Raw genomic sequence first — 17,548 nt, forward strand, 5'->3', positions numbered from 1 at the left:
CACACGGCAGCTGCTAGTACTACCACTGTTTGGTGTGGTCAGGCCCCAGGAGGCCAGGACTCGATCGACCTGGACAGGACAGGACAGCCCCGGATCTTATCGGGCCTTGTTTAGTTCCTAGAAAATTTTGCAAAATTTTTCACATTCTCTATCACATCGAATCTTTAGACGCATGCATGAAGTATTAAATATAAATGAAAATAAAAACTAATTGCACAGTTTGGTCGAAATTGACGAGACGAATCTTTTGAGCCTAGTTAGTCTATAATTGGATAATATTTGTCAAATACAAACGAAAGTGCTACAGTGTCGATTTCCCAAAATTTTTCGGAACTAAACAAGGCCTCGATCTGAATTTTTCGCGTTCTAGAAGACGACGTCAAAGCTGGGCAGCCAGTTCTTTCTGCGTTTGTTGATCCAAGAATAATCCACGCCACAAGTGTGTGGCACGGACATGCAAGCATTTGAGTTCGGTTTCTCCACCGGGTCTCGACTCCGGCTTCTCAACACACCGTGCAATGAACTGTTCTTGTTTCTCATATGTAAAAGAAACTGGTGGAACTGAAAGTACTTGTATTGTGGAAATAAATTATCTGTATCATTCTTTGTCAAATGAATTAGGAGATGGATTACGAATCCGTGAAACCACTATTTCCAGTTACAAAGGAGAAGCTGGAATCCGTTCCAAACGGAGTTTGAAAAAAAAAATCATCTGAGTTTGATTTTGACTTTTCTTTGAATTGTTTATACGAGATATAAGAAGGGATTGGTCTGCTATTCATTCCACGGAAAGTTTTCGTTTCACGTATGGAAGCAAGCGCGTTCTAGGAATCGGCCTGGATTTGTCTCCTCGTTCTCACTCCAAGAGTATCCCCGTATGATTTACATCATCGGGCCGAATCGGGAGGTAAGAAAATTTGAAAACATTTCCTCAAAAAAAAATCTATCTACTTATAACAAGATTACAAGAGCCTATTTGGATCCATTAGAGCAAGTCTAAGAGACAAGATAAAACTAAATGCTAAATTATAAAATTTAGTCATTATGTAAAATAAAAAGTCTATCTAAAAGATTGAGTTTTTGAACAACCTAGCTAAAGTGTCTTGTTCATATTTAAAATTGCCACATCACCAGATTTTTCACAGAGATCTGATAGGCATTTTGCCATCGTCCATCTCCAGGCTGGCCAGATAACAAATAACAAGCAAGACTCAAATAAGGAAATATGGTCATTGAGAATGGTGGGATACCCAGTTAGGGGAAATAAAAAACAATATAGACTCAAGATTTAATTTATCGTTTGATTAGTTATACCATTTAAGTTCTGCTAAAATACAAGTGATTTTTATTTCTAATCAAAACTGCACTAAGGATTAAGTTGTAGTTATCATATTAGCCAGGGCTTAAGGGTTCAAAGACTCGTATATTATTTTTTTATTATTTATTTATTAAAAAAGGAGATGCTTTAGAGGATCTCCAAGAGATTAGCTAAATCATTTTGTAATGATAAATTTAGTTATTGTTGAAGGAAAAATGTTTCAACAGACTCTACAAATGACTCTTCAAATTTAGTAGCTCTCCATCACACCTTATTCGCTCTTTACTTTTAGATAGCCTACCTCACTAACCATCCTTTACAAAGTCTATTGAAGTACTCTAATATTTTTTTGTCAAATTTATTTTAGAGAGTAGCTAAATCAGTAAATTTGACTAGTGTTTTTGGCTAATCTCTTATAGATGCTTTAGAAAAAGGAAAAAAGAGAACAAAACTATAGATAGAAACACGGCAAATAACGGACCCGTCATGCTAAAAAACGGAAAAGAAAAGGCAGGCAATAGAAACAGAAAAAAACAGACGGAGGAGTACTCGACGACAACAAAGTCATCGGCACATTCAATTCACTTGAGATATATATAGTTTGACAGCCAAGTCACTTGTGCGGAAGTGCGGTATGTTAGCCCTCTTGCTAATCTTGTTTTTATTTTTTTTTTAATATATAAAAAAAGTTTAGCCCTCTCGATCAGGCTCCTTTGGACCATGCATGTCGCATGACGCAACGAATCAACATGAACTACGGTAAGCTCGAACGCTAGCTAACATTTTTCTTCACGAAACCTTCTGCCAGAAACTGAATTATTTCAGGCACGAACGCGGCCGGGACTGGTGTTATCTGTCATCGCTTCACGTCCCAAGTCCAAACGTGCCAGAGCCAACCCCGGTGCCTTAAAGCACAGTAACTCATTGCGAGCACAGAGTAGCATAGCAGAGACGGCAAGTGCAAGCAAGCAAAGCAGAAGCAGTGCAGGTACGAGAGCACCGACTGAACAGGGTGATCCTTGGGATTCGGGACGGTACGTCTGGAGGTGGAGAAGATGGTTTGTGAGGCACTGGCACTGGCACGGGCACGGGCACGGGCACGGCGGCCGCTGGCGTGCATGCGACGCGAGTGGCGGTGGCGTCGCGTTGTCGCGCTCGCGCCACGCACACATGGCCCGCTGTGCTACGGCCTACGGGCCTTTCCTTCGGCACTGCCCGTCATCGTACTCCTCGTCTGGTCTTGGTCGCTTCGCTTCCGCTCCCTTCCAAAGCGATCCCATTCAGTCTCTCTCTGGAGTCTGGACTAGAAGAGGTGGTCCCTTGGATTGGATTCGGATCTCCATATCCTGGAGATGGACCAACGATCCATCTTTTGGTCTCTTCTCTTTGCACGAACAGAAAACAAAGAGTGTTTCGGCACCTGCTTTTATCTTTCACCAAGCGCCACAGAAAAATGTCATCGTACTACGTACTACTAAACTTCCATGCAAAAGAGAGTTTTTTTTTTAAAAAAAAAAATAGCGGCAGCAAAATCTGCACGAAGGGGAATTGATGAAACGCGTGCGTGGAGAATACGGGGGGAAGAAGGGACAAGAGCAGCCTGGCTGGATCCGCCGGATCACCCCGTTCCGTGTCCCATCGTCCCGTCCTGGCGTCGTCGTCATCCCCGACGCATCTGCTGCGTCTGGTGGCCTCACACGAGGGAAACGTGGGTGCCGGCGTGGGAGAGCAGTGGAGATGAGGAGATCGACGGGACGGCACCGGGGCCGGTTTCTCTTGTTGGGCGGGGGTCGCCATGATCGCCGGCCGGGATATTACGCACGCAGATGCAGGATTGCTCGGCCGGGGCCCGGGGCACGGCAGCCCCGGATGCGGGGCGAGATCCGCTGGAAACGCCCGGCAAAATCCTCCTATCGCCGGATCGCGGACGCTGGGCGTGATAACCGACCGACCGGTCACAGTGGCGTCAACAGTTGTGTGAGACTGTGAGTGACTGGCGCGCCGGATCCGGTCGGATCCCTGGGTACTGGTCAGGTCGGCCTTCCACCCTTTCGTTTTCCGTTATGGCGTTTTCCGTTAGTATTTTAATTTTATATAATATAATAAATATACTATAATAAAGGCTCTTTAACAGGACTCTTCTATTCTCCGCCTACCCGTGATTCCGTGAAGTCCTACGAAACCAAGTAAAAGAAAACGGTTCTGCTTTTGAAGCCACTAGTTTGGATGGATCCCATAGAACTCTACCTGTTCCTCCCCTTGAAAATACACCCACGAACCGTTTTGCTGGACATTTTCCAAAATGTTTAAACTCCATCAAAGTAGCTAGAACAAGAGTGATTTTTGAAGGAGCTAGAGGCCTAACAAACTAAGGGGCTGTCTAAGACTGCTCCATAAATTTCACTGTAGAGTTTACGAACAGAGTGTGTGGAGCTGAAACTGTTTAGCTACAAAATCTAGCAAGTGATTTGCATGAATTGCGCGCTAGTATATTGTTCGATTTTCATGTAAGTACACATCTTATGAGCTTTATGGAGCAGTCTCAAGTTCTTCCTGCTGGCCCATCTGTATATATACACTACCGTACTATAGAGACGACTTGTGTGGCGGGGCCGTGGAAAGTAGAGACGGTCTTCTAGTAGTCTTCTAGACCCTGGACTTGGGGAGCTTGTCCCGTGCCGGCGCTTTCTCCAGCGGAGACCTGGTGGTTTGAACTGCGTGACCACACACGATCGGGGGTGAACGCGACCGGCGGCGCCCAGGAAAGGCAGCAAGGCGTACGTACATGCCGCGGCGCGTTAATTTACACGGTTCACACCCTGTGCTGTGAAGGATGACCGTGACCCCGTCGCAACAACGTTTGGTCCTTGTCCGAACGGATGCAAGTCACGGCCGCCGGATCCGCCACGATCTGCTTTCTCGTCTTGACGAATCCCGGCCGGGAGCGTGCTTCCCGATCTCATCTGGTGCAGGGAGAGGAGATCCTGGAGACCCCAGGATCAGATCCGATGGCGACGCGTCGTCCTGCCGGGGTGGAACGGGAATGTCCCGTATACGTCGCTTCCTACAGCTACAGCATACATCTTCGAACTGAGACGAGACACGGCCGCGCTGTCTCTGCCTGCGTGCCAAGTTTCAGTAAAAAGCTTCCGGGTGCGGTGCACTGTGCACGCACGACATCCTGAACTCATGGGCCAACACGTATGGTAGTAGATTGGTATGTTAGGAACTCTGCACGAGTCACTCTCTCCGCTCCGCACTCCATCCATCCTCGTCCTCCAACGGCACATGCAATGCAACTGACGTGCAGCTTTCGCTGTCACACTCTACAAGGCAGATCCGCAGAAGCAGGTTTTCCTCTCACAGAAACCGAAGAATCGTCCGTCTGGTAGTGGTATGCAGATGGACCAGCCAACCGTACAAAAATACGGCAGGTAGAGAGGTACGCAAAGGCGTGCACTCCATCGCGAGGCTCGTTACAGCCGATTGGCCGCGCAAAATACGTGTACGTATCGGTTTAACGTAGCGACAGCTGACAGCGCACCCTTTTCCGCTGCACTCAGATTTCGTAGGATCCAAGAGTTGGTGCCAAGTCTACGAGCAGATCTTCAGGAGTATGAGTTGCTAGACAAAGTGATCCCAAATGAGGAAGGACGATCTGACTTTATGCACATACGGTGGTTAAAAACATGTACGGGCAGGGTGGTTGTTAAGCTCTAGTACGTCAGATGCTCAGATCTAACAAGGCAGCCCAAATGGGCGTGTCCTACTGCCAAACAAAGTAGGTGCACGTACTTACGACAACCGCAATGGCCAGAAAAATTTGGTGCCAAAGTAAATAAAGCAGGATAAGACACGATACAAAAGAAGGGCTATACAAAGCGTCAGTAGAGTTAAGCACTCATATCCAAATCGGCCATGTATATAATTTAATGTCGCCACAAACCGAATAGGATGGCCCTTGAGGCATGTGCTTCTGCTCCACTCCCTGCAACGGTGGTTGTCAAGCTCAAACAGAGGAATCACATGTTGTCTTGGAATTTTTAGAGCTGCCAATCGATGGCAGATAGCCCCAGCTTCTCAAGGATCTGGTTTGTTTTGGAAAAGTGCCTGGTAATCATGAAACCACAGTAGCACGTGAGGAAAGGTTCAAGGATAATCACAGCAAAAGCTAGTAGCGCTTCATTTATTTAGATTGGCCCCCCATAAACAGGATATGAGATGCTGAGATCGTATCGACGTTCCATGTATCAGGTCTCACTCAGCTAATGCACACACGGTAGAAACCATTAGCGCTAGTAAGTGAAAAGGCAAAAGTAACATCAAGTTGGCAAAAATCTAGACAGGACATGACGGCCAAAAGCAATGGACCGACATGTGGTGCTGGTGGAGTTTTTTTTATATAGGATAAATCATCGTAAACCCACTGGCCCACTGCACCTCAGCAGAAGCAGAGGCACCAGCCGTCTGTGGGAATCCACACGGTTTAGAATCAAATAAGTACTATTGTGGCCAACAAAACAATCAATGCAACTATACATGAAAGGAGCCTCCATTAATTTTGCATTTTTGCTATCAAAGTGTCATCATATATACATGTTTCTCTGTTTTATTTGTTTTCTTTGGGGGTGAATGGGAGAGGATGAGTTCTTTTCTAGTCAGGAGAACAGTATTTGAGGAAGTTTATTCAGAGAGAAGAAACAAACCTGCATCCAAAGAAACCCCTGTTTGCAGACAGGCCTGATGGATGAGCAGATTTCAAAATGTGATGTTTTGTTTCATCAATCAATCTGCAAAATAGCACAAAAATGCACCCTGTGAATGACATAATTATCGATTTGAAAGGAAAAAAACATATGGTCATGCTCTGAGCTGGAACTTGAGCTCAAGTTTTCCAGAAGTAAAATAAAGCCTCTACCTTGTCTTAGATTGAGCAGAATTTCCCCAAAGAAGGAATACTAATCCTGATTTCTTTTGTGATACAGTCTTAATGACTGCATCCGTAAACTGCTCCCATCCCTTCTTGGCATGTGAGTTGGCTTGATGCTCCCTCACTGGTAACACAAGCTAGTCTTTCTATCACACAAGATATAATCCCCAAGAATGGAAATAACAAATAGGAGTATGATTTTGAATAAGGCTAGAGGGAATCAAGATAACAAAGATAACAAGTTAACGACACAAAAGATCATGGTTATGCTATGATAAACACTAAGCAAAACTTAATCCGATATCATTGGCAAAATTGCATTTTGACCACTCATCATTCTCGCAGCTCAATGTTCTTTTGGTAACATAAGGCTTCAGACATGGTATATTGGTGTGTTCATTGTATATTGGCAACTTTTCTCTTCAACTTGGGTTACTCTAAACATGCACTAATGTTGTCATACGTACTTGATTGTTAATTCAACGTGGCTGAAGATTACAATTTTTCAAGGAATCAAACTGGAAGATTTAGTGGCAAGGCTGGAGAAGCTCTCACTGATGGCTGGTGTTTCCTGACTCACAACCTGTCAGTCCATTCCAGTGTTTTCTGATCGTCCGATTAATCGCGATTAATCGTCCTTATCGGTCGGTAGCACTCGATTAGGGCCTCCGATTCGATTAGAGCGATCAGAAACCTGATCGTCCGATTAATCGTCGATTAATCACGATTAATCGTCCGATCAGGCCTCCTGACCGATCAGAGTTGACTGGCAGATGGTCTGCTTTTGGCCCGGGATATATTTAATTGGGTCAGGGCCATTAGGGTTTCCCTTATAACTTCACCCTCACTCTCTTCTCAGTCCTCACTCCCACTCCAGCCGTCAGCTACTGAGCTGCTGCTCCTGCTCGTGCTGCTTGTTGCTTGCTTGCTGCTTCCTCCTCCCTCTTCCTTGCTGCCTGCTTTCCCTGTTGCCTGCTTCTTCCTCCCCATTCCAGCTCCAATCCAAGTAGCCCGCTACTGCTTGCTTCCTCCTCACTCTTCCCTGCTGCCTGCTTCTTCCTCCCTCTTGACCTTGATGCTTGATGTCCATATATAAATATATAGAGTCAAATCTCACAGGTAAGTAGCCAACTAACTAGAAATATAGTCTTGATGCTTGATGTGTACTATATAAATATATAGTATATGGTATATATACCATACATATATGATATATACTTATATAGTCCTGCTTTATGCTGGACGATTAGACCGATCAGGAGTCGATTAATCATCCTGATCGTCGATTAATCGTCCTGATCGTCCTGATCGGTGCCAGACCGATTAGAAACGATAAGCCGATCAGAAAACACATTCTATAGAGAGCCCCAGTCTCTGGGGAAGAAGATGGCCATCTCTGATGAAGAACAGACAATGGGAATGGTACACTCCGAGTTGTGTGCCAATCTCATGCAGAAATGCATGCAGTTTGATGTTATTACTAAAAGGGTCTGTTCTGCATGTGGATGTGAGCCAGAATGGTAGTTGTTCTTTCACTTAGGTCAGCAAATGTTTGGAGTGGCGGAGCTCAAGGTCAGCAAAAGTGGGCCCCCCTTGGCTCAGAACAGTTTTTATTACCGATTTGATTGGTGGCCCATGTAAAACTTCAGTCTGAAGGTCCAAATATTGCATACTGCGCTAGTGTCTTGCTCTTTTGATTGAGGAACTACTGCTACAGCAACACCCACCACACGCAACTGCCCATCACGGCGTCGCCCCACTGCCTTACAGCCATCACTCGACGCAAGGACACCCATGCGACTTCACGGTGCAGGCTCCACCGGCCCGATTGTTGTCTCATCTGCCCTCTGGACTCCGAAACTGCGTGCCAGCATCTGCAGCGCCATCACTACATGCCTGACTTGGAGCTCTATGGCTGCCCTGCTCTCCAGTCTCAAATCCCCAGTCTGATCCATAATCCTAGTGAGTGATGATCCAGTCTCTGCTACTCTACTGAAGATTCAATATTGTTTGCCAGGTATAATACCCCCCCCCCCCCCCCCCCTTCTTCTTCTTCTATTTTGATGTGATCTCCGCCACTGAATGTAGTCAATGTATGAACCTGATCGATGCTGTACTCTGGTCCTGCTGCTAATGCACATGAAGGGGCTATGTTCCATGGAACTCTAAAAAAGGACTTTACAAGGAATGTGCACATAACACAATTGTCATTGGAAATAAATAGCTGTATAGAATAATGGCTGTTACCACATTATGTTATGCTTTCAGCAGGGATCATTTAGAGGAGTGTTGCTAGTGTGCATTAAGTTTACAGAAAAAATAAATAACCTGAGACCACAGAAAATCAACAGGTCGTAAGGTTCCCTTAGTGGAGACAGAAATTTTTTTGGGGACAAGCCTTTATCCCAGTGGTAAGTTCCCAAGTGTGGGGACGACCGATGGGGGTTTCATCCCCCACACAGAACAGCCACGGTGTGCAGCAAGCACCATGCAGAGACAAGGCAAATCTAAGCCTACATTTAGGAGCAACAAGAGTGAACTAAATAAAAAGAATAAAAGATGATTCAGAATTTTCCCAGGCTCGATCATATGGGCAGAAATATAATTTGAATCAAGCTGCAGGAACAAATAATACTGAATAGAGTTGCAACTAGAAGAACAGAATAGACACATTTAAGTAAGAACCACAACATAAATGTAGTCAAATAAAACAGCTCACAGTAACACAGTTTGGTTAAGGTTGTTGATTTTGATAAGAACCAATTGGAGGAAGGAGATCTTTTGTTCTAATGGAGGAAATAATCATACCAGTTAGGACAGTATTGAGCATAAGAACACCCTGCATCATACACAAGTTTTTTTTTCCAAATTAATAAATATTTCAAGAGGCAAAGATGATTGAAAAATATGGCATCATGTGACAATTTTATTTTTATAGGTAACTATGTAAGGAGATAAAGGAATAGGCGAATAGCAACACCATCATTTTGTTTACCCCTCAGTTTAAGTACTAAATCAATCTTGACCACAACAGCTACTTTATTTTCTAAGTTTTTATAAGGCTAACTGCTACCCTGTTATTTAAGATTTCTCACCATCTTCTTAGCACATTCTAGTGAGCTCACTTAGCTATTAATAACCGAATCAGAAAATTAAATAATTCAATAATGCCCATATCAATAAAGCTTGGGCTAGAAACATACAAATTGATTCGGTTCCTGGTACATTATAAGATACGTGATATTAAGTTAATACTAGCATATTCTTTGTGTTTAATACTCACTGCAAGAGTATAACACCTTTTCTCCTGGTAAATTGTTGTCCCATAATAATTCATGATATATCAATGTATAATTGCATATATTCTCTTTTGTAGCAAGATTGAATATTTACCTGCACGGCCCATCTTTCCAGATTTCCATGTGATGGCACAGTGCAGCCTAGGTCTTTTTCGAGCTCTTTAAAAATGTTACCTAGGCTAGAAGGTATTTTTATCCCCTCCGGTACTGAGAAAGACAACCCCATGGCCTGACCAGGGCCATGGTATGGATCCTGAAAAGCAGGTGTGCTACAATATGAGCACTGAGGAACAATAGATGCATTTTAAACTTAACAGGTGAAAAGTGGTTTATGTCGTAGATGACAAATGCAATGCAAACTTATTGCAAACAAGATGAAATATCAAGTAGATTTGAGTACAAAGAAAAAAACTGTCTTTTCAACACCCAATGTGTCATAGACTATAAAGTGTAACCCAATAAAAGCTGACCAGAAGGGTGAGGCAATAAATAGTAGCATTTGGACAATAATTCTAGCACAATCAGGCTAGCAGCATGACAGGAAAAGAAACTACATACATGGACAAGCATATGCTCAAATCAATTACCAGGAGCTAACAAATCTTGTTGCATGGTAAAAGACAGAACAGAAGCAAATAAGTTATATATTTGCAACATGTGAGATTAGTCTATCCATGTTTTGGTTTATTGCGAGTCAGACAACACCAACATTGGGTAACAGTCAGACAAACTGAGCCCCATTTACATATCGGATAATCAAATAAAAAATGGTGTTACACTACCAGTACCAGAATTGTGACACATTACCACTGCGCAATAAGAAGGGCTGGTACATTGGACAAAAGTCAGAATGTGGTGCTTAACATCCTTCATAGAATGATACAATGCTAATGAAAGTAGACCAGGAAAAGAAAAATCTCATATTCTAGAAAAATAGATCGTTACTGCAACCTAATGATCATCCAGGCAATTAGCCAACCCCTGAGTGTAGTAGCAGTACAGATACCACAAACAATGCATCTATTCACGATTCCATTACAAATTTCCCCGCAAATGATAAATGCTAGCATAGAGAAAACTAATCAATTTAGCGTGCTGATATCTAGTATCACAGAATCAGCACAAACAGCTGATGGTCACCAGAGATGACATAACGGTAGCAGCAGGCAAGCTATACCTGACCGATGATGACAGCCTTCACACGGTCGAACGGGGTGGCGTTGAGCGCGTGGAACACGAGGTGCGGCGGCGGGTACACGGGCAGCGGGCCGTGGAGCCGCTCGTGGGCGACGAAGCGGCAGAGCTCGAGCGCGTATGGCTTGCGCAGCTCCCCGTGGAGCGCCTCCGCCCACGTCTCCTCCACGAGGAGCTCCTCCAGCTTCGGTGCGCCCCCCGATGCTGGAACCCATCCATCGCCACAACCAGAGCAGCGTCCGTCAGTGGCTACAAGCAGACGGGAAGATGGGAATGCGCTGTGCGCGCGGACAGAACCCTAGGAGGAGGGGGAGACGGGAGCGTGGGTACCTTGCGCTTTGGACTCGGCGAGGCGGAGGTTGCGGCGCGCGCGAGCGAGCGCCAGGTTGGTGTCGGCGCGGCGGCGCTGCTCCGGCGAGAGCGAGGAAGGGGAGGAGGAGAGGGAGGCGGCCGGAGCGGCACTGCCCGCCCGGAGGCGCTTGGCGGGGCGCGCGAAGAAGTCGGCGATTGTTTTGGGTGCCGCCGGGGTGGGAGGGGACGGCGCCATTGGCTCCGGATTTGGAGGAATTTCGGGAGGAGGCGGCGAGGGGGGGTTTGGCCAGTAGCCACGGCTCTCGCTCGCTTTGGGTTTGGGGGACGACTTGTTCGGGTTGCTGTAGAAATGAAATGAAATGGGCGCGGCAGCGCGTTGCTAGAGGAAGCGCGCGCCGCTCTGCGCGGCGGAATTGCCCCCCAAACCACACACACAAGACGCTTGGCCTTGGCCTGTCAAACTCGGCGGCCGACTCAAAGTAGTTTGGGCCGGTCCACTCCATGCAGAAGGTGTGGGCTTTATAAAAGTTGAAACGCCAAAGGCATAATTTTTGTCATTCTTCGGTTTTGTTTGGCATGGAAAGCTATTTTTCCAAAAATCGTTTAATAAGGTTCTGTTAACTTCACTAATAAAGCTATTTTTAAAAAATAGTTTTATGAGCAGCTTTCTAAATGAAGCTAAGCTATTTTAAAAAAATGTTTGATAAAATAGCTTCACTAACTACTCTTTGCATAGATGAGAGAGAGGAATGAGGGAGAGAACTGCAATAAGCTATTTTTTTAACTTCATCCCACTCAGTTTTTGTGAGAAGAGAAGAAAAACAACTTCACCTATGAAGCTGTTTTCGAAATAAGTGTTTGGCAAAAAAAAACAGCTCACAACAGGTCATGAAGCTATTATGAACTGTACCAAACAGGATCTAACTCTCTAGATGAAGCTGAGTTGTTTCGAAAAAAATATATGGTTAAAATAATTTTACTAACTTAGTAAGAAAGAGAGTTGCAATAAGCTACTTTTCCAGCTCTATCTTAACTTGTGTCTTTGTAAAGAAAAAAACAACAACTTCACTCATAAAATTGTTTTACAAATAAGTATTTGGTAAAAAAAAAACTCACAATAGTTTAGGAAGCTGTTGTTGTGAGCTGTAACAGGCCCTTCATCGTGTGTATACGCGGCGAAATACAATCGAAATAATACGATTTTTTGAATGAAAGACGGGGGGAAATCCACAAACAAAATGCTCCGCACAATCACAAACTCACCACTGATTTCATCTACGAAAAACATGCAAGCCTACCAAACAAAGGAAAGCGCCATTAATCACAAACTCGCAGGAACGACGTTCTCGATCGAGCCAGACAGCCGCGCCTAATCGCCTCTCGAGTGAATTCATTCATTCAGACGCCGATCACGATGACCGGCAACGCCATGGCCACGGCTGCGATGGCGCCGGCGAGCGCGCCGCTGGTGGTGACTGGTGCGGCAGCGCCGGTAGGGGCCGGAGGGCTGGGAGGCGCCGGCGGGGGCGCGTCCGGGCCAACGACCTTGACGACCATCCTCTGGCCGCGCTCGCAGTGGCCGGTCTCGCCGCTGATGAAATAGATGGTGCCCGGGTGGTCCAGCGCCACCTCCGTGTCGCCGTTGTTGGAGAAGAAGATGGGGTGCGATGCGCTGCAGCTGTCGTAGTCGGCCTCCGTCACCACCATCACCGAGTCCTCCTTGTACTTGAAGTCTGCACGCGGCACGGACCATGCATGAGTTGGCGGCGATCGAGATGGATTAATGGCGGCGTTTGCCAGATTGATCCAATAGAACGAACGAACAAACGAATGGGAATGGGAATGGATCTGTCTCTTACGGACGATGTCGCCAACGAGGAAGCGGTTCTTGGACGCCCACTGGTTGTACCTGCCGCCATCGCTGGCCGGCGGCACTACCCACCCGTCGTCGCCGCCGACCTCGAACGCGGTCGCGTCGGCGCGGCGGCACAGCAGCGCGCAGGCGAGGACGGCGAGGAGGAGCGCGAGCGGACGGAGGTGGTTCGCCATCGCGCGCTAGCTGCCGTGTAGTACGCGTGTGTGTTCGGATCAGCTGCGAAGCCGAGAGGAAGAGCGAATTAATAGGGAGGGAACTAGGGAAGGAGATGGTGGCTACGTACGGTCTCGGGCAGAGGGCCTGGAATCGATCGTGAGACCGCTAGAGTGTGTTGGTTGTCTCCGCCTCGCAGGCGGGTTCGCATGCTGTTGACCGCTCGCGCGGAGCTTGCGGTTGCGGGCCGGCCCGTTGGTTGTGTTCGTGAATCCATGCCATGGATCGGGGTCGGCCCATGTTCGGCTACCACGACTACTAGCGATAGTTAAGGCCTCTTGAGTACATCTCACAATAACTTTAGTTTTTTTATTAAATATTTAGATTTTTTTTTGGTACAACTCAACTTTACTAGTAAAGCTATTTAAAAAAAAATAGAAGCTTAGCTGTGTTTAAAAAACTTGTTTGATAAAATAGCTTCACCAATTACTTCTTGTATGGATGAGAGAGAAATAAGGAAGAAAGCTACAATAAGCTACTTTTTTTTAGCTTTATCCCAATTCATGTCTTTGTGAGAGAAAAATAAAAACAACTTTACCCATAAAGCTATGAAGCTATTTTAGGAATACGTGTTTGTAAAAAAACAACTCATGAAGCTGTTGTGAGCTGTACCAAACATGCCCTTATTTCTAAACAGCTTTATAGCAGCTTTACCCATAAAGCTATGAAGCTGTTTTAAGAATAAGTGTTTATAAAAAAACAGCTCATGAAGTTGTCGTGAGTTTTACCAAACATGTCCTCATTTCTAAAAATGCTTTATAGGTAAAGTTGTTTTTCTTCTCCTCTCACGAAGACATGAGTTAGGATGAAGCTGAAAAAATAGCTTATTACACCTCTCACATTCATTTCTCTCTCATCTATGCAAAAGTAGTCGGTAAACCTATTTTATTAAAAAAAATCTAAAATATCTTAGCTTCATCTAAAAAGTTATTTATAAAATTATTTTTTTCTAAAAAACAATTTTACTATAAAGCTGAGCTGAGCCAAATACAACCTTAATCACACCGCTAGAAGTTTCAGTAGCTAACTTACCGTGGTTTTCCTATTCTTGGCGCCAGGTTCTCAAGTCTCAACACATGGACAAGGGCTTCGCTTCGGCCGGCTCGATAGGCTCGTCAAGGTGACTGACTGTGTGGCATCCGCATAGTGGTGACGGTGAAGAAGCGACCAATTCAGGTGATTCTCAAATGTAACTTGGAACATGGTGCTAAAAACGTAGGCCTTGTTTAGTTTTCACCAAAAACCAAAAACTTTTTCAAGATTTTCCGTCACATCAAATCTTACGGCATATGCATGAAGCATCAAATATAGATAAAAACAAAAACTAATTGCACATTTTGTCTGTAAATCGCGAGATAAATATTTTAAACCTAGTTACTTCATGATTAGACAATATTTGTCAAATAAAAACGAAAGTACTACCGTAGCTGAATCTAAAAAATTCTCACAACTAAACAAGTCCTTATAATAGAATAAATTTTAGAATAGGAACCCTCATTACAATATTTTTGATCGATAAGCTCTCTCCCTCTTTCTCTAGATAATTACGACCTCTGTCCTAAGAAAATGCAACTATGGTATATATGCTAGTTAAAGTGCTATATGTTTAGCCAAATTTCTAGTAAATAGTATTCACATTTATGACTTCAAATTAGCTTATTATAAAAACACATTTTGTAATTAGTTTAGTGATATTTATTTGATATTGTAAATATTTATACTTTTTATCTATAATTAATCAAACTTGGTATACTAAAACATGACATTGTTTCAGAATTGTGTTTTTTTTAAGGGGACAGGGGAGTATATAAGCTAGTGTACGACGCCACTATGCTTCAAACGCTCACTCTATACACGGGCCAAACCCAACCAGTAAAAACACGCAAGCCCAAATCCTAAACCTATTAGCTATTACTATCAGTAGCCCAAAGTATAGCCCAACATTAAAACTGCATCACAAATTAAAGACCAGGGCCTTATTTACTTCCATCCCAAAACTAAATTTTTTTCAAAATTCTCTGTCACATCGAATTTTTAAACACATGCATTGAATATTAATTATATAATTTGATCAGAATTTACGAGACGAATCTTTTGAGCCTAGTTAGTCTATGATTAGATAATAATTAAGACAAACAAACGAAAGTGCTACATAAATTTTTTTTCCTCAGCGAACTAAACACGGCCCTAAAGTCTCAACCGCTGCGCTGGAGTTGGCTGCCTATCCGCCCCCGTGCGCGCGCGTGCTCTCTCTTGCGTGACGGCTGCGGCCACCACACGTTCGGCGGCACGGCGGGGGCACTTGACCTGGCCGGCTGGCCGACGTTGAGCATCAACACCTCGCGCGCGCGAGGGGCCTTTCGGCAGAGAGCCGTCCGCGCGTCTATTTCCGTTCCGGCCGGCCGGCGTCGTCGTCGTGTGCCGCTCACGCTGACATTTTTGGCGGGTGTGCTGGTTGCTTCGAAGCGCACGCATTCCTTCGGTTGCCGCCGGTGCCGCTCGCGCTGCGACCGACCGACGCCGACGAGCCCATTTCGAGGTGCTTTTGCAGACGCGGTTCCTCCGTGCGTCAACGCGGTGCGAACTGCGAATTCGGCGCATCGCATGGACGTATACGTGCGTCTCGTCCGATGGCAGTGACTCGTCGAGAAGAGTGAAGACCAACCTGAAGATGGTTTCTCCTCAAACTATACATGAATATTATATGCCGCGAAATTACACCACCAGATTGCAACATTTTTTCCCCTTTCCCATACAGATACAGCAGTGGATGCCACATATCCAAAATTATGCAAAATGCAACTAGTGGCCTCCTCGTCCTTTGACACTGACACACATGATCCCACACCCAACTCGCCCTGTACTGCACGACTCATCAACTTCACTCCACTTACAGCTGTAGCAGTATCCCAGTACAGTATTGTAAGTATACATATACAGCTACGACTACGGGTATTTACTACACGGCTTCCCCGCGGGTCCCACCATGAAGCAGCCGAGCTCGGCGTTGCGGAGGCCCAGCGCGGCGCGGAACACGCCGCCGACGGCGTCCGACAGGCGGTCTAGCCGCGGCGCGAGCTCCTCGGTGCGCCTCTCCAACTCCTGTGCCGCGGGGCGCACCGCCGCCTCGTTGTCGGTCCCGGCGTCCAGCGCCGACGCGAGACTCCGGACGGCCTCGTCGACGGCGCCCACCTCGCCGGCGCCTTCGAGCGCCGCGAGCTGGCCGGACACCGCGTTGAACGGCTCTGCCCAGGGGAGGTCGCCGCCGCCGGATACCCGGGGGAAGCTGGCGGGTCCTCCGACGAGGATGGCGGCCGCGGCCGCTGCCGCGAGCGAGGAGACGGCGTCCACGGCGGCAAGCACGCGCGCGGCGGCCGAGAGCCGCCCGCGGGGCTGCTCGAACGGGAGCGAAGGGAGCGGCGCCAGAGGGGACGGGGACGCCGCTGGGTGGTCACCGCGGTCCGCGAGCGCCGCGCGCGCGCGCGCGCGCCCGGACGGCGAGGAGGAGGTTGATGAAAGGAGGTGGAGCGCGAGGCGCGCGAGAAGGCGGCGCCTGCGGAGGCGGTCGAGGCGGACGGCGATGGCGTTGCAGGCGTCGAGGAGCGCGACCCCGGCGTCAAGGTGTGCGGCGACCGCAGCAGCGGACGCGTCGCCCTCGCCGGCGCCGGCGAGCGCGTCGCCGGCGTCCGCGAGCGTGAGAGCGAGGAGGTCGGCCACCCGCGCGAGCGCCGCGAGCTGGGAGGCCGGCAGCGGCAGCAGGCCCCGGAGGCGCGCGGCCAGCGCCGCGCCGAACCGGTCCGCCTCCCCCTTCAGCTGCTGGCTCCGGCGGCGGCTGGGCTTGGAGTGGTGCTGGTGGAGGGAGGGCAGCAGCGAGCTGTACTTGTCGGCGAGGAACATCTGGGCTGGGATGCTGATCAGGCTTGGTGTTCGCGGCGGGCGGTGTCTGGTGTGCTGAGGAGGACAGAGAGGGGACGGAGGAGGAGGAGGGGAGGATATAGAGGGCGGGCGGGCGCGGCGATGCGCGGTTGCGTCGGGGGTGTGAAAAGGGGCGGGCAGGACGGCGTGCGCGAGCGCGACGCGGGAAGGCTTCTGTCTCCGGCAAGTCTGCGTTTCCGGGAAGCGGAGGGGATGTGGCGGGAGCCGGGAGGTCGCTGCGCGGGCCCGCCGCGTAAGACGCGTCTGCGGGACGCTTTGTCTCGTTGCGCTGCGGCCTGGCCTGTCTACCTACGGGTCTCCCGCGCCTTGACGCTTCCCTCCTCTTTGTCCGATTATTTTTTTTATTTTTTATTTATCTATTATCGTCTCCTTTTTCGGGAAAAATACAAGTGATCTGGAGTGCTTATTGCCCCAACTGGAAAAGTTTGTTTGTCAAAAGAAAAAAAATCTGGAAAAGCTTGCCGACCTAG

At 47.2% G+C, this 17,548-nt stretch overlaps 3 protein-coding genes across 3 annotated transcripts; all 3 read right to left on the reverse strand.

The window, feature by feature from the left end:
- LOC110436167 (uracil-DNA glycosylase, mitochondrial) lies at positions 4,963 to 11,385 on the reverse strand. Its single transcript, XM_021462500.1, has 7 exons — positions 11,072 to 11,385; positions 10,725 to 10,945; positions 9,642 to 9,800; positions 9,057 to 9,087; positions 6,237 to 6,372; positions 6,025 to 6,108; positions 4,963 to 5,428 (listed from the first exon to the last, which is right to left on the reverse strand). The coding sequence occupies exons 1-7, from the start codon at positions 11,286 to 11,288 to the stop codon at positions 5,362 to 5,364; spliced, it is 915 nt and encodes a 304-aa protein (XP_021318175.1). The 5' UTR covers positions 11,289 to 11,385; the 3' UTR covers positions 4,963 to 5,361.
- Positions 12,129 to 13,229, reverse strand: LOC8070312 (mavicyanin). Its single transcript, XM_002448710.2, has 2 exons — positions 12,913 to 13,229; positions 12,129 to 12,786 (listed from the first exon to the last, which is right to left on the reverse strand). Exons 1-2 carry the CDS (start codon positions 13,100 to 13,102, stop codon positions 12,452 to 12,454), a joined length of 525 nt encoding a protein of 174 aa, XP_002448755.1. The 5' UTR covers positions 13,103 to 13,229; the 3' UTR covers positions 12,129 to 12,451.
- Positions 15,818 to 17,277, reverse strand: LOC8085851 (UPF0496 protein 4). Its single transcript, XM_002448711.2, has one exon. The coding sequence runs from the start codon at positions 17,037 to 17,039 to the stop codon at positions 16,089 to 16,091; it is 951 nt and encodes a 316-aa protein (XP_002448756.1). The 5' UTR covers positions 17,040 to 17,277; the 3' UTR covers positions 15,818 to 16,088.

Source organism: Sorghum bicolor, chromosome 6, assembly GCF_000003195.3.
Source record: "Sorghum bicolor cultivar BTx623 chromosome 6, Sorghum_bicolor_NCBIv3, whole genome shotgun sequence".
Lineage (NCBI taxonomy): Eukaryota > Viridiplantae > Streptophyta > Magnoliopsida > Poales > Poaceae > Sorghum > Sorghum bicolor.